The sequence below is a fragment of the Falco cherrug genome, chromosome 2 (genome assembly GCF_023634085.1).
Source record: "Falco cherrug isolate bFalChe1 chromosome 2, bFalChe1.pri, whole genome shotgun sequence".
Lineage (NCBI taxonomy): Eukaryota > Metazoa > Chordata > Aves > Falconiformes > Falconidae > Falco > Falco cherrug.
In genome coordinates, this window is record NC_073698.1 from 112,115,070 (window position 1) to 112,131,578 (window position 16,509).

General features: G+C 41.7%; 1 protein-coding gene across 3 annotated transcripts in view; it reads left to right on the plus strand.

Annotated features, from left to right (window-relative positions):
- The first annotated feature begins 339 nt into the window (after window positions 1-339).
- CADM2 (cell adhesion molecule 2) overlaps window positions 340-16,509 on the plus strand; it is a 670,542-nt gene continuing 654,372 nt past the window's right edge. For all 3 annotated transcript variants that reach the window (XM_055702988.1, XM_055702990.1, XM_055702989.1), the window contains exon 1: window positions 340-914. In XM_055702988.1, the coding sequence (XP_055558963.1) occupies window positions 854-914 (61 nt within the window). In that variant the 5' untranslated portion in view covers window positions 340-853. The remainder of the gene's footprint in view (window positions 915-16,509) is intronic.

The window sequence follows — 16,509 nt, forward strand, 5'->3', positions numbered from 1 at the left end:
GTCTGGCACCTCGCTCGCGGCGGAAGACTCGGAGAAACGCCCGTTTGTTTTGTAACCTGGCGTCTCGCGCCTCCTCTGCCGCCGCATCATTGGCGGTCCGGCCGCACCTGGGGAGTTTCTATTGGACAGCCGCTGGTGCCAGTCACACACCCACCTGAGGGGGCGGTGCGGGAGCCGATAGGCGGTGCCGAGCCGGTGGGGGTGTGGCCAAGGCGGTGGCAGGGGCGTGCCCACGCGGCACAGGGAGGGCCGGGGTGTGGCGGCAGGGGCGGGGCGAGGGGCGTGGATCCCGGCAGAAAGGGGCGGGGCGGGCGGCGTGGGCGGGGCGAGGCTGGGGGAGCCTCGCAAGCGGAGATTGCCCTTGTGTCTCGAGCCGGCAAGCGGCTGGGAGCGGAGCAGCCTCCCCGCGCGCCGCGGCGCCAGCGCAGCCCCCCGCTCCCTCCCCCCCCCCCCTTCCCCCTTGCCAGCGGGACGGGACGGGACGGGACCGGAGAGGCGAGTGGGCGGGCGAACGGACGGACACGCCGGCAGGGGCGAGGAGAGCCAGCGGGGGCACCCGGCACCGCTCCGCGGGGGGAACCTGAACCTGCCCAGCAGCGCCGGAGCCAGCGGAGTGAGCCGCTCCCCCCTCCTCGTCGTCCTCCTCCTCCTCCCTCCTCAATCCACCCCCGCGACCCTGGTCCTCCTCCTCCTCCTCCTCACCCCACTGGATACAGCGAGGGAGACACTGCGGCGGAGGCGGCGGCGGCGGCGGCGGCTCCTGCGGGGGGAAGGAAGCGCCCGGAGAGCGGAGCGGCGGGAGGCTGCGGATCTGCGTGCCTGGCGCCCACCCAGCCCGAGGGGAGCCCCCAGGATGCGGCTGAAGCCCGGCGCACTCCTGCGCTTCTACAGCCTCTGCGGGATCCTCGTACAAGGTACCGCCTCCTCCCCACCCCTGCCCCACGCGCGGGGAGGGAGGCAGGGACGCCGGGGGGGGAGCACCGCCGCGGCCGGGGGCATCCCAGCCCCCTCCGCCCCCCATCCCCGCCGCCCGCTCCTGACCCGCTCCCTCCCTCGCCTCTCTGCCGGCTCCCTCCTCCCCGCCGCCCTCTCCTCCCCGGGCGCCCCCAGCCTCCCGCTCGGGTAGCGCTATCCAGCGCTAAAGCACCGCACGGCTGTTAACCCTTGCTGCCCTTCCCCCGTCAGCCTCTTCCCGCCCTCGTCCGCCCTCCGCGCTTCTCCCCCCACCCCCGGCCCTCGCCACCCTCCCGTCCCCGCCGCCGCCAGTCGCTCGCCAGCCCCTGCAGCCACCCTTTCAACTCCCCGTCACCTCCCCGCTCGCCCGCCGCAAACGTGCCCCGGAAAGTGCGGGTGCCGCCGCAGCAGCAGCGTGAGCGCTGCAACAACATCCCGGGGAAAACGTGCGGGCTCCAGCGGTGCCTCCCCGGCGGGGGGGTCCGTGCCTCGCCGCCGCCGCGAATGCGTGTCTGTATGTGAGGTATAAAATATATACGTAGGGTAATCGGATGAGCCGGGGGCTCAGGAGCGGATCCCTTCACCATCCTGCTCCAGGCGGCTCATCCTGCAGCTAGTTCCCAGACTGGATGTATTCCTCTCTCCCTCCTCCCCACCGCCGCCCTCTCGCCCGCCGCACCGCCGCCGCCGCTCCCCCTAATTAACGTTTATCCGTCCAAGTCCGTACCGTAGCGGCCGCCGCGGCGGGAAGCCCGCGGCACGCTGCTGGGCTGCCGGCGACCGGCGCGTCTGCCCGCCGGAGCGCTTCCCCCCGAGCTCTCGCTGCCGGGGGGACGGCGAGCCGAGCCCGCGGCGCTGCGCTGCCGCCGAGAGTTTGCCCCCTCAGCGGCGGCGGGATGGCGGCGCAGCCCCCCCCTTCCCGCCCCCCCCTTCCCGCCCTGTGGGGCCCGGGCGGGGCGGGGCGCGGGGGAGGTAACGGTCGGGCGCGAGGGTCGGGGAAGGCGGGCGGGGGGGAGCGGCCTCTCCTCGGGGCGGCTGAGGGGGGCGGCGGGGCGCCTCTCCCGGCGCTCGGTGTGCGGGGTATGGCCGTGCGGGGGGGAGAAGCGAAGAGACGATTAAACTAAGTGACCTTGTAAGATCTATTTCTCACACCCCACCCCCCCCTCCCCGCCGTTTTTTCCCCCCTTCTCTCGCCTCCGTCGTGCCATTTCGCATCAACTTTAATACATTTCGCGTTTCCCTCGGCTGCGTCATGTGTCGGGCGATCTCCGGAGGGAGCCGCGGCCGGCAGCCCGCAGCGGGAGCGGAGGCAGCCGCTCGGGTTTCCGAAACACACGAGCCTCGTCCCGTGTGTGTGTGTGTGTCCCCCGCCATCGGCCCGACACCCCCGGGTGCCCCCGCTCTACCTCCCCGGGAACTCACCGGTCCTGAGGCGGGAGCGGCGGGGGCGGCGGGAGCGCGCCTGGCAACTGCCGGGAACAGTTTAATCGGGCAGGTTATTTGTATTCTTTACCAATGTTTATGAGTTGCCCTGTACGTCACCGCACAAGGGGCTGCTGTGTTGGTGCTATACAGGATTATTTATTGGGGCATGTGTGGCGGGCTGCACCTGGGGGTTGGCTCCTCGCTGCCTTTTACATTGCCCTGTGAATTGTCAATTCATTGCCCTGCAAAGGAGCGGGGGTGGGGGGTGGTGGTGGGGGGAATCTTCTGGACTGACTCTGTCACCAGTAAAATCGGGGCTGCTGCTAGAGGAGGAGGATTGGATCTTTGCTGAGATGCAATCAGCTGCATTCAGTGCATCGCAGTTTGGAGAGTAAACCAGTGATTAAAAACAGGGATGTCTTTCACGGCAGTTGAGGGAGCGTGCCAGGCAAAATGTAACTCTTGTCAACTGCGTCAGGTAAAAAAAAAACCCAAAACCAACAAACAAAAACCAACCATGTTGCAAGAAAAGGGGTGTAATACAAATCTGACTGTAACTGTGTGAAAATAACCAGATTGGGCCTGTCCTTGTGGATGGGGAGAAGCGATGCTTAACATGTTATCCAGCTTGCCCTCCAGGTGTATAAAACATTTCCCTCTTCTCAGTTTTTCACACAATTATTTCTTCACCTCCTGATTAAAACTACAATCAAAAATGCTTAGGTACTCTGTATGCCACACTTCAGGAGCGTGCTGTTTCAGGAGGCACCTTTGCTGGGCACTATTTGATTAAAAAAATATAACCAAGGAGTGGGACATAAAGAACCTGTAACCCTCAGACAGGAGTGAGAGGAAATAATTTCCACTGCCTTTTTCTCCTAAGGTAAGGGCGGATGGAGAAGAAGAAGAGTAAATATTTTCTAGGGGAAGACTGTGCTGAATTAGTGACTGTATCTGACAGAATATCAAATTCATTTGGTCCACCTTACAGTGCTACTTCATAAATGTTGTTTTCTCAGTTTCTGTCATTTATTTTGGCACAACTGGCAGACGCAGTTACCATATTAGACACATTTCTTGTTGGCAGCTATATACCTGCGTTTGAAAGTAGTTTTTTCCTGTTGGCTTGCTTTGCTTCCCCAATCTGTGCTGTGAAGTGGCTCAATGGATTTGTTAGGTTTCTCTGATTTTCAGTTTGTGGGCAATGGGATATGTGGGTTTTTCGTCAGCTGTGTACATAAATAAGATCTTTGTTCTGAGGAGTCAAAGAACTTCTGGATTGTAACTACGGATGGTTCCTGTTAGTGAAACTGAAGTTAGTTAAGTTTAAAGACAAGGTGACAGAGTCAAGTTGACGTGTGTCCTGTATGGAAGTGTGCCTTTCTGGCATGATCTGTGAAGTCTCGCTTAAGGAATCCGTCCTGAGTATTGATGAAGCATCAGCTGAAGGAAGAGGACATAGAATAATGCTTCTCAGCTTGCGTGTGGAATAACATTAACAGCAAGCAGCCCCTTCAGAAGAGAGGCAGACAAGAAGTAAAAGAGCCCAGTGTCAACTGCTTGCTGTGAAAGGGGAGCGATGGAGGTGGAAGAGGGAGTAATAACATGTTGAGCTGAGAAGCGGTTTGTCAGCCGAGTTCGGGTATGATATTAGTCTTCTCTGCCTTCTCCAGCGTTTGCTGTGAAAATAGTAGGATCTCTGGCTTGTGCACTGTAATGATTCTGGAGTACTTAAACAATGTCCAAGGGGGTTAAACTGTTACGTATGTTTACAGTCAGCCTCACGTTTTTGGTTCACTTTGGTTTTTTTCCAATTCAGGAATTTAGTCTCCCTTAGACAAAATTTAACGGTGGGAGGGCAGTTTATATTTAGAATAACTCAAGTACATCATCTGAGCTGTTTTTATGCAACCTGAAAAGTTCTTTATTGTTAAGAGTTATCCAGTGAAAAACTGTAATATTAAAAATAGTTTTGTTGGATTCATAGTATATAGATAAGGGTTAAGATTATCCTGGAATTGTAGCTGCTGTAGCCCCCTGCTGTGTGATAATGCAAATGGCATCTAACGCCTTACTGTGCTCTGCTTCTGAGAAGGCACTGGATAGTGCTGTATGTGGTAGCAAATGATCTACTTTCAGTTCTCTGCCAACACCAGGCAAATCTTCTCAACATGGTTTCTTCAGACACTTCAAATGCTTGCAACCTGTCTAATGAAAATAACGTAGGGACACTTTAATTTGTCTGAAACTGTGATCACTGATGCAACAAATCAGTGAAGACAGATAATTGCTTACAGGTGAGACTTTTTTTTATAAACCCAGCTCTATTATAAACAGAATTAAAAAAAAATATGCAAATGGCTATTGCTCAGATCATCTAAGCTCATTTAAGACAAGGTTGTCATGCATTACTCAATATCTTGTGTATCTAGATTCTGTTTTGAATTTTCAGTACAATTTATGTTAGCGAAATCTTGGCAACCCAATGCTATATGTGTAGGGATTGTCTGGACAGCCAAGTGTTGTTACACTAGTATGGTGTATAGCAGGTCAAGACCATGTAATTCTCTTAAGTTCTGTGAGGGTATAGACAATGACAGAACAGAAGATAATAATTTTGATATAATCTTTATTTGGAATGTTTTATACGTAGGTTGAAACATAAAATACATCATTTACTTGATAGTGGCTGTCTTCATACAACTTCTGTCATCTAACCAAGGCTTGGTAGACTTACAAGGTGTTTAGTTCTCAGGATAGTTCATATTTTCTGATTTTTTTTTTCCTTGATTTCTTAATTTATTGATAGTCACAGCAGTTCACGTTCAGTTTCAGAACGTGAAGTAAAGAAACAATCCAGATTCCCTTTGACAATGTTACACAACTTCCCTGAGGATACATCAATAGGAAACACTCACTACTCATCTTCATAATGTTTATCACTCTTACTCAAAATATTTATGAAGCTTCTATCGTCAACAGTAAACAGTTTTGAAGTTTCTCACTGAAGAAGTAACTCGACAGAAATGTTGAGCAAGGGAAGCACCTCCATTGAAACAAATATATTTTTCTTGTCTATTGTTAGTTATTTGTTTATTTTAGAGGAGTAAAACAGCAGATTTCCCCCTGCTTTTAAATTTACTTAATTGCGGGTTGCAATTTCATTTTAATGTACTTTAAATGTTTTTAAGCTATAGTTTTTTGTTGGTGGGAACCAAGGATTCTACAAAAAAACCCAATGAGCTTTCCCATCACTCTGGCCTGATCGTACTATTGACAAAATGTGTTGAATGTGATTACCCTTATTGTTCCCACCAAAAAATTAGTCTTTTAATATTGTTCTGTGTAAAGATTGGATTTTGAGTGGGTTTTTCTTTTTTAACTTATGCCAGATTGGATGGAACTTTGAGCAGCCTGATGGCCCTGCCTGTGGCAGCGGGGCTGGAACTAGATGATCTTTAGGGTCTCTTCCAACCCAAACCATTCTATGATTCTGCATCACAAATGATGATTAAGTAACAGATAACAACTGTATGTTTGGTAAGGACAATGACATTTGGATGTTGCCAAGAGAACAGCAATATAACCAGAGTGTGGTTGACTTGTGTTAGAACTATTATTCCCTCTTTGTCTAACATTTTAGAAGTAAAAATAGAAGATGCTGTCATTGTCCTCTTAATGCCTTCTCCAAGAGAAAGAAGGAATACTTCAGTTCTGTTTTAAAACATGAACCTAATGGCAGACTAATTCTGCTAGGCACTCTCAAAACAATGGAAGGTTTTCACTGGAAAGAATGCCACTGCCCTGCTTCTCAAAATGCACATTCCAAAACATGTAGAATGGTAAAACTATTAGACATAGCTTAGATGTGTCTCCTCTGGGATTGCATCAATATTAAGGATGTTCTTAATGAACATATCCCTTCTTCCCGAGGAGTTTTTGAGGCGTGTTTGAAAGGAAGAAAGGCAAATAACAAATACCAGTGGCAAGGAGTAAATTGTAAAATCATGATTTCTCTCAGAAATCTGCCCTTGAACAACTTACCTTTCTACATGGTGAAAATATTTTGAAAATAGAGTAATTTAAAAAATGAATGTGGGTGTCTTTGCAATGGTTTTCAATGTTGTGAGTTTTGCTTGTGGTTTGTTGGTTTTTTTTTAATTTTGTTTTTTCTGTGGACCTATTTCATGAACTTTTCCCTTCATTTTATAAATGTAGATTAAAGAAAAAATCCAATTTTTTTACATTTTCTCTTATGTTAATGCACAAATAAGTTCAGGATGTGTGCTTTAAATGGCAATACATAGGGCACTATTATAATAGCATTTTAAGGGGGGAGAGGAAGAAGCAGAGAACATTTATTCCAGTGACAAGACAGAGTGCTAACACTGGAGGCTGTTTATTGCATGTTCCAGTGTGCTCTCTTAATACTGATGTTTTGTGTGTAGGACTTTCTAACATCGGGAACTTGGCAAAAAGGATTTACTGAAAAATGTGGGTAGGTAATTTTGTTGTAGATGGCCTGGAAGACTCACTGTTTCTTCCTTTAACAATGTCTGTCTGCCTATCGTTCTGTCTCCTTTCCGTAACATTTGTAAATGTGAAAAATGAAATCATACTTGCAACCCTTCCCATCCTTTTATCTGCAAAATGGAGATACTGGGATCTGTGTAAGCCTTATTCAGGAGTGGTTTTGCTGTCTGACAAGTTTGGGATGTTGGAGGGAAAGACCATTCATTCCTAACCATGAGCTGAGTTGTGTTTACTGTTTTCTAGGTTATTCATATGGCTTTTGGAGAGTATGAATGTTTTTATAGCTTTCACATTTTAAAAAGCAGCAAATACATTTTAATATAAATTACTATTAAATTCATAAATGTAACTTTTTTCTATTTTATAATGCTCAATTTAGGATTCTTCTGTTTTTCTTTACATAGCTGTTAAAGATTATTAACTGTCTATAGGCAGCTGCTCTTCGGTTTCAGAAAAATAATTAGTGTATAGTCTGTTTGTCAGTTTGAATCCCTAAAGCTCCTTCAGAGCTGAAGGTTTCTCTGTGTAAGCTTTGTTCACATAGAGATATGTTATTGAACTCTCCAGCTTATTATTTGTTCTGTGAATGAAATTGGGCAAGGTTTAGGTTATTTGTAAAACAGTGCATGTCGTTGTATATGCAGTATAGCGGTTGTCTGCATAGCTTTAATATTCTCTCTGTCATCATCTTTCTGTAATCGGTTTGTTGACTACCTGTCTTTTGCTTTGTTGGATAGGAAGGATGGTGCAAGGGAGACTGTTTCCTTACGTTAGAGGTTAAAATATTTTGGTTATATTATAACCTTCTTTCATACTGTGGTATATATCAAACAATGAATCTAATCCTAGCAATTGAATTGCCAAATCTTAGCTTAAGTAATCAGAGTATGCTATTAAATACAAAAATAATTTGTGACCACGCAGGGGAATACAGTTACGCGTATCCAGATATTGTCAATATATAATGCATTGCATTATTACCACTTCTTTGGGCAGAATAGGCCAGCTGTACTGACCCATCTAAGCCTTAAAACTCTGGCTTTTTAAAGTTCAGCAGTGGAAACTCCACAACTGCGACTGACTGACAGCTCTGAAGAGAATAAGGCCAAGTTACTTCACAGTGGCACTTGTAGTAGGCACTTCGGTATTTTCCATTTGTTCTGATATTTATCCCAAACTGACCTACATCTGCTGGATTAACAGTGTAACTTGACCTGCTTTTATTCCTGCTATGCTATAAGGCAGGAAGGCTGTTCTGGTTGGTCCCTAACGAGGGGAAAAGCCATACTAGTTGAAGCAGAAACAATCAATTTTCTTTTAATTAAAAGATTGTACAAAATATGTTCCAGTGTCAAGCTCATTTTATATTTATCCCTTTCAGAGGCTTTTTTTCTTCTTCCTTGAGTGTTAATATGTTTGTGGGTTTTTTTATACATGAAGTTTAAATCTTGATTTGCTAGTTGGTGCATCATTGTGACAAAATTGGTGGATGTAAATTGAAGAACAGTGATTTGTACAGCTTATAAAGAGAAAGTAAAACTTTGAGATCTGAAAACACTTGTTGACACTCCAGGCCATCAACTGAATTTTATTTTTTTTTTTTTAATCTCATCAAATATACAAAAATGTCAAACTGCAGCTGTTTGCAAATAGGTAAATAAATGCATTGACAAGATATACTACTTACTAAACTGATTACTAACCAATAATTAACAGTATCTGAAATCTGTGACAGGTCATAAAATGGTTTAACATAGTGGAATTTACTGTAGTATTTCTTTGACATGAATTCTTTTGTTAACATCTAGAATAATAGTAGTGAAAATAAGAGAAAGTCTTTTCTGTATCTTTGGAGGAAATGTTAAACTAATATTGCAATTTTTCATGAGTTTCAGTAACATGAAATATCTTGTTCGTTAGAGTAAGCATGACACTGCAGTTTCCTCTTAACTTTACCATTTTTTTAGCTTTTCCCTTGCACTTGCAGCTTTCTAAAAACTTTACTGATGTCTCCAGGCTTGTATAGTGTGGCATTGTAATACTATGAGAAATAGGTGAGATTTGGACTAATACGGAGGAGGAAGCTATATAACCATCTTGTTCAATGATAATTTTGGTTAATGAAGAATGGTATTTGTACAGTAAAAAGGGAATCCCTTCAATTTTAAATTAAAACCAATTGTAGCAAAATTAGCAACACCTGGATATCATCTGACAATTAACTAGGCTGTTACATACTAAAAGAGAGTGTGTCTCATCTTTTGGTGTAAAACCAACTTAGCAGTGAATCAGCTTTATAGGCTGTGTTTTCTCTAAAGGCTGGAGTCCTGAATCTAGCACGTTACGGTGGCAGGCTGTATTTTGACTGCTGCTTATGATCAGTATGATGTGTATGTGGACCTGAATAGTGTATAAGTTAAGTATGGGCTAGCACCTTGACTATTTGCCCAGCTTCTTCAGAACATACTCCTTGGATTATTTGGAATTTTTTTGTCAAGTACTTGGCATCTCTCTCCTCACTAAATTTAAGTTACAAACATTGGGTTACAAACTGGTGGCTAATGCTGCTTTTTGGTATGTGAAATGCAATGTACTGCCATTCTTAGACTGAGTCTCATTCACTTCTTGAAGAATGGTCCAGAGCTCACCTAATTTCAGTATTTTCCCCACAGAATAAGTTTGAGTTGTAGAATTGGTTCAGACTAAAAATAAAATGTTTTCTGCTTCCTAAGTCATCTTTGTTTTGCAAACTGATATAAATCATTATTGCTTTGCTGTGTTCTGAATGGTGAATTTAGGAGGTTGTTGGAAGGCACATAATCAATAAAAATATATGGGCCATTTGTTTTTATTTATGGTAGATAAAAACCTCAATGGCTTACAGACTTTATTTATGGGATAGTCACATACGTTTAACATGCGAGATTAATGTAATGTCAAAATAGCTTAGCATATAAGATTGCTTTAAGTGACTAAGCTTTTACATATTTTGAATAAGGATCACTAGATGGTATGTGCCATTTAAAGTAACGATTGTGGAATTTCCCAAACCATCTTTGGATTTTGAGGAAATTAAATGTATCAGACTTTGTATAGATTTGCTTTTGTCGGTTAGCAAAGCAGGTGATACTTACGTTCTACAAAACCAAGATTTTTTTTTTCTAATCTGATGCAAAATGGAGTATCAGGAAATCTGAATAGAAGGCATTTGAACATGTTCAACATGAACATTCTTCTTTTACTGTGACATCTAAAGTGCAGATGCATTTAATGTTCATTAGATTATGCCTGTTCTAAACTAAAATATGCTGTGAGTCTCAACAGGAAACCAGAATCCAGTAGTCTTTATCATTTCAAGTGAAAAAACCCCAAAACATTCAGTTTAATGATCTGTTAATATCATAGGCTTATGTCTTTTAATTGGTCATTAAAAACTCTTGTCATTTAAACTTCTTCCAGGAAGGAGATATCTTCAGAAAGAAATGTCAACATAGATGACTAGCTGGTCACAGATAAATGTGGCTTTGTCTCCCCACAGGCCTTGTCTGCCTAGGATGCTTGGGAGGAAAACAAGTTTGTTTCTTGTGCTTGCTGCTTCAAGACTTAATGTGGGGAAACAGCAATAGCCCTACTGTGAATGCATGAAGGGATCGCCACCCTTAAGACTGTGAGGATAAAGGTCTCAAATTTTGATTCTATATAATCTATTTATATTATTGTGTCAGCTTTGCAACAAGTGAGCTATGCCACGCCAACACCTAAGTGGCCCTTGTGGATGATGATCTTGAAAAAATTTAGTATGTCTACAAAAGTGGACTGACTATTCTGCATGTGTAGCTATGTGGTTATCAAAGTGAAGCACAGACAGCTGTGCTAGTAAAACTTGGTTAAGGTGTCGGCACAGTAGGAGTAGGTAGCTGCTTAGCTGCTGCTGTTGTGTCGTGGTAAACTTCTGGATTGTTCAAAGACACATTGTGTTCTCTAGCAGGGAAATCAACATGAAAACTTCCAGTCAGACTAACAGCTAAAACATCTGCCCCATTTCTGAAAGGTTTCTGCTATTTGCAGAGTAGAAAAGTAAATATGAAACAACTTGCATGACCTATAATTAGATTTTCAAACATGCTGAGGCTTTTGTGATGTTTGTACCATGAATGTATTTTTGCATCTAGAACGCATGTACTATAAAGTGTCAGACTGCTGTACAGGGAAATCGATACAAAACCAGTATTTTGGTTAAATTGGAGAAATGGTCCCACAAATAATAGGGACAGATGAGCAATCCATTCAGTGTTTGTGGTGCTTCAGAACAGGGTTTGTATTGTTGCAGATTCTCTAGCATTCTTGCATATGCAAGCTTCCCCCTGCCACCCTGAATACACTTGTAAAGTATCTACATCAGATGCTTGTAATACCTGACAAACTTGTTAGTATTATTTCCTATGGAAATGTGGCAGATTTCATTGCAGAATACACATACATATGTGAATATAGATTACAAAAATAAATCAATGGATGATAATATTTGGAAACTTTTAAATAGAGAACTAGGTGGTGCTGTTCTTTCATCTTTGTAGCTTTGCTGAATTCTTAAGTATGGACTGAGAACACCAGGGTACTACTTTTCAAGAATGAATTTAACTCTCTTAAATGTTTGAAGAAGTTACTGTTTCTGATCTCATTGAGAATGCAAGTCTGAGAGCTAATAAGTGCACAATACAACACTTTATATTTTTATGTAGAATAGCTTTTGCATCCAACAAATGGTTTAGTTTTATCCAGCATGGTGTTATACTTCCTTTTATTCTCAGTTTGAATGACTTCAGAGTGAATCCTAATAATTTTTTTGACTCTTTTTCTTGGCTGTGTATTCAGGATTATTTGGTCAGATCAGTTTAGCATGATTAGATGCATGAACCTTTAATTCCTTTTCCATTGTTAGTTTCTTAAACATTTTGAAACCAATTTGCTAACAGCACAGAGATAATCCGTCGTAACTTGAAGAAATCTGTTGTAACTGTGTAGTAGCAGTATGTAAACCACAATTAATTAAACAAGGAAACAGATTTATCAAATTTTCTTCCATTAAAAAAAAAAATACAAAGTTTAATTACTGTCTTGTCTCAATGCCATTAATGCTGTAATAGAAAATAGTGAAGCTGGACTATAATGAACTGCCTGGGATCTAGATAGATTTGTCATATCAGTGTTCAATGTTGCAGCAGAATAATGTCTAATTAGAATCCAACTTCTGTATGTAGCACTTTGGTAGAGAATACCTCTCATTGATCACTGCTTAAACAGGAATGTCGAAAAAACAGATGGGAGATAAAGAAATAAGGGCAAAATGTACTTCTGTCCTGAAAAAGTGATGAAAATGTGCTCTAGCTAAGGCAAACTTACGAATGTGTTTGCTCTAAGTAGGTAATTGCTTATTCAAAGAAGAAGCTGTAGCTGTTAATAATCAGAAATGGCAGAGTGAGAAAACACTTTTCCTTGATGTTTCTCTCCCCTGTTCTTTCTAAAGTGCTGCAATGTAGAGAGGAAACTGAAGCAGAAAGTTTGTCGTGTACTTTTTAAGGTTAGAGGTTTTGTAAAATACACAAATAATACTCGTAAGATTGCAAATTAATGTCCACCAGGGTTAAAAGCAGGGTTATGTTGATTTTTGTAAGATTTCAGTGTCACAGCTGTAGTTATTGTTATTCCAGTGTTTAAAAAGTACCAAAAGTTGTTTTGGTTTATTTTTGGAAACTGCAAGGAAACCCAAAACAACTGTAATTCAAAAAGAAATAACTTTAAGAATCTCTTTTCATTCCAGACAATCAAGTATTATTTGTACTAAAGCAGAAGCCACATTTGAATAGTGTGTGTTAATAGACTTTGTACAAACGTTTTGGTGTGCACCATTAAAACTAGTAATAAAACCTCGCTGCCATAGTTAATTCAGTGCTTAGCATTTGCTTGTTCCAGAATTATGTATCGGGGACAGCGGTTCAATTTGCACGGGTTAGCGGACTATTTACTTTTTTTAAAAGGGGTGCATGAAGAGATTGTGTTGCTAACTAATTGGTTACAAGCAGAAGATTTTTTGAAAGCATATTAGAAATTGAAAGTTTGGCTTGTGGATTAGCACATATTCGTGAATATTTGAAGTACTACATTTTTTCAGTATTTTCTTCTTTTTCAGGAAAGTGCTAGACCACTGAAACAGGTCCTCTGTGCAAGAGTCTTCCTAAAGAAGCATTTGACTGGAAAGAGAGATTTTGATTTAAAGTAGTTATTTGCTTTGAATCAGAAAAAAATGAAAAGAAATAAAACCAACAGTTCAATGTATTCTAGATGGGTCTGGGCTGCCTATCAGTAAATGGAAGACCACTTCGAAGTCTTGCTGCACTGGTCCACTCCTTTCTAAACACCTAAGTATGAAACATGTGAAGGAGTGAGGTGTTAGTCAGAGCTACGGGTGTTTTACTGAGAGTTTTTCCTAAGTTACGGTTGCTATTTTAGAATGTAATTTAAGCCAGTTGCGCTGAGTCTTACGATTTCTAAAACGTTTCCAAAATAATTTTTAGATAATGGATGTTAGTTGGTACTAGGATCTGAGGAAGAGAGGTTTATTTTTATTTCTAAACATAGCAAATAAGAAATAAATCTGAATTTTTATCATCTGTTCTGTGTAGATTCTGGGAAACTCAAAGATTCTGAAAGCATCAGTAAAACTCTTATTTGTCTTCTGAGTACATTAAAATAACTCTGGTTTAGGTTGTTTTGCTTATGGTTTGTTGTTTGGACTTTTTTCCCCCCCTTGTTTCCTGGGTATTACCAGATTACCAGTAAGGGGAGAGATCTGAACTAGGTACTGAGTTTTAGGTAACTTTTCTATTTGAAATTACTCAGGTTAGTACTGTAGGGTTTTTTCCCTTGGCTTACATTGCAATGAATAATTTATACATGAAGTGCAAGATAACACCATATATAAGGTTACTTTTCTAATTCAAAAAGAGAACACAATGCAAAGAATCTTTAAAATATTTTGCTTTTTTATTTGTGAGAATATTTTTCTTAAACGTTCTTTGATTTCCAAGGTCCCTTATGCTCTGTATTCCACTTCAGCTTTTAGTTCCTTTTAATCTTTTATTTTATCTCTTTTTCCTGCATTGTCTAGGTTTATCATAAGATTTTATTTTCAGTGTATTGAATGAGTTGAAGATCAAGTAGTCTGAATCAATATGAAATTATCATCTGTCTCAGGCCAAACATATGAAAGCCACTCTTACATGAAAGTTCAACCCAGGGTTTTCTTCTCAGACATAAAAAAAAGTAAAGTTTTATGTGGCTTTTTTTATTGGTGCGTTGTGTTTTTTTTGTTTGGTGGCGTTTTTTTGGCTTGTTTGGATTTGGGTAGGGATAATGGAGAAAACACTAAACGTTGTCTGATTTAGTGAAAAGAACAACCAAGAACAACTTAACTTCCATTGCACTTATGGAAGGGATACAGGTTGTGAAAAGGAGAATTACCTTGGTTTTTGAAGCAGTATCTGTGCTTTTGCTATGGGTGCACCACACTTCAAGTTCTTAGATACTTAATTTTGATTTTTGCAGAGTTTCACTTTGTTTTTATAGTATCCTGATTTCAGCTGGGGTGGAGTTAATTTTCTTCCTAGTAGCTGATACAGTGCAGTGTTTTGGATTTAGATTTAATGTTGATAACACACTGATGTTTTAGTTGTTGCAAAGTAGTGTTTACACCAAATAAAGACCTTTTTTGCTTCTTGCACCACCCCACCGGCACAAGGAGCTGGAGGAGACAGAGCCCAGACAGCTGACCCAAGCTGGCCAAAGGGATATTCCATACCATAGGACAATAAATGAGGGGGAAAGCTGGCTGGGGACTGCTGCTCAGGAACTGGGTGGGCATCGGTCGGTGGGTAGTGAGCAATTGCATTGTACATCACTTGTTTTGTATATTCTATTTATTATTATTATTATTATTATTATTATTATTATTATTTTCCCTTCCCTTTCTGTCCTACTAAATTGTCTTTATCTCAACCCACAAATTGTACTACTTCTACATCCCACTGGGATGGTGGGGGAGTAAGCGAGCGGTTGTACGGCGTTTAGCAACCTGCTGGGTTAAACTATGAGACTTAGTTCTTCGGTTGCCACAGTTACAGTAACTGTTTACTGTCAAATAATGTTAAAAAAAAAATATTTAGTATAACTTCAGTATAGAGTATGACTTTGGTTTGATTCTTCAGACAACTCATGCTTCAGAGTTCAGATTAAAACTAAGTCAGATGTATATAGAGAACTTAAACTTGCTGTTAAAGGGAAAAAAACCCTGAAATCTTTCTTCCAAATATGTAATTTAAAAGAAATATTTCATATTTAGAGCAAACAGAGTACTTTCCCTTTTTTTTTCCTTGATAATGGGATCTTGGAACCTTTAGGTTTAACTTTTTAAATGGTGGGTCATTGACTCTAATTACATTTGAGCTCTAAGGCTATACAGGCTCATGATAAAAATATTTTTTTGTAGACTTGTTTCATAGTGTTTGGCATGATTAATTCCTCTTGAAAACCTCTATCTGTGCATAACATTGCAAACATAGGGGATTTAAATGGAAGTTATAGGATAGACCCAGATTTGTGTTTGTGTATCTCTGTCTATGGCAAAACTGAAAATAAATGATCAGACAGACAGGTAAATAATATTTTACCAGTGCCTCCCCCCACCCTCCCCATCCTTTTCTGAATTTTTTGTGTGTATAAAACTTCACTGGCAACACTTAATAAAATTCTGAAGTCCAACTCTTCTGCCATGAAAATAGTTATCTAAACTTAATAAAAGATGATTGTATCTCTTCATCTGTGGTGGAGCTATTATTTGCAGTTGTTCATTTTTGTTGTGAGACACACAAGCATTGTTATCAATGCTCAGGTAAAACCAGGATTTTGTTAGTGTAACAATTACTTGTATGTTGTCTGTAATTTTTTGCAATTTCAGTTTGAATTGTAGGTATGTGCATGCTGTATACCTGTTTCTGAAAAGTCAAAGATGCAGTCACAGTATGTAAAAAGTCAGTCATGCGACAGTGTTGGTATTTTTATCAGCTTGCCAAGTGCATAAATTGTGTATCTTGAATAATTGCTGTATAGAAACCTCATGCGTGTAACAGGACCATTTTATTTATGCTCGTTTGTCAGCACCTGCATCCCAGAATCTTTATGTTAAATAAGTACTACTATTTTGCACTTTGCACCTGTGCATGCTGTTACATTTTCTGAGGACGCTGGCAAATCAAAACTTCTTCCCCCCCGCCCCCCAAATAATCTGAGACTGTGGAAGTACTGAAATACGTTCACTGAAGTTACACAATATAAAGCTTTTAGCCATCTAAAATGTTGCCTAAATGGTGACTCATCAAAAAATACCATGAGACGAAGTATGAAGTAAAGCAGAGGTTTTTTTTATTCTGCACCAAGTCTTGTGTTGAATCTGTCTTATTTTACATTAAGTATATCTGAGCAGTTACAAGTTCATCAGCTTATAGCATATCTATGTTATGAGGCTGAAAGTAGAGATCTCCA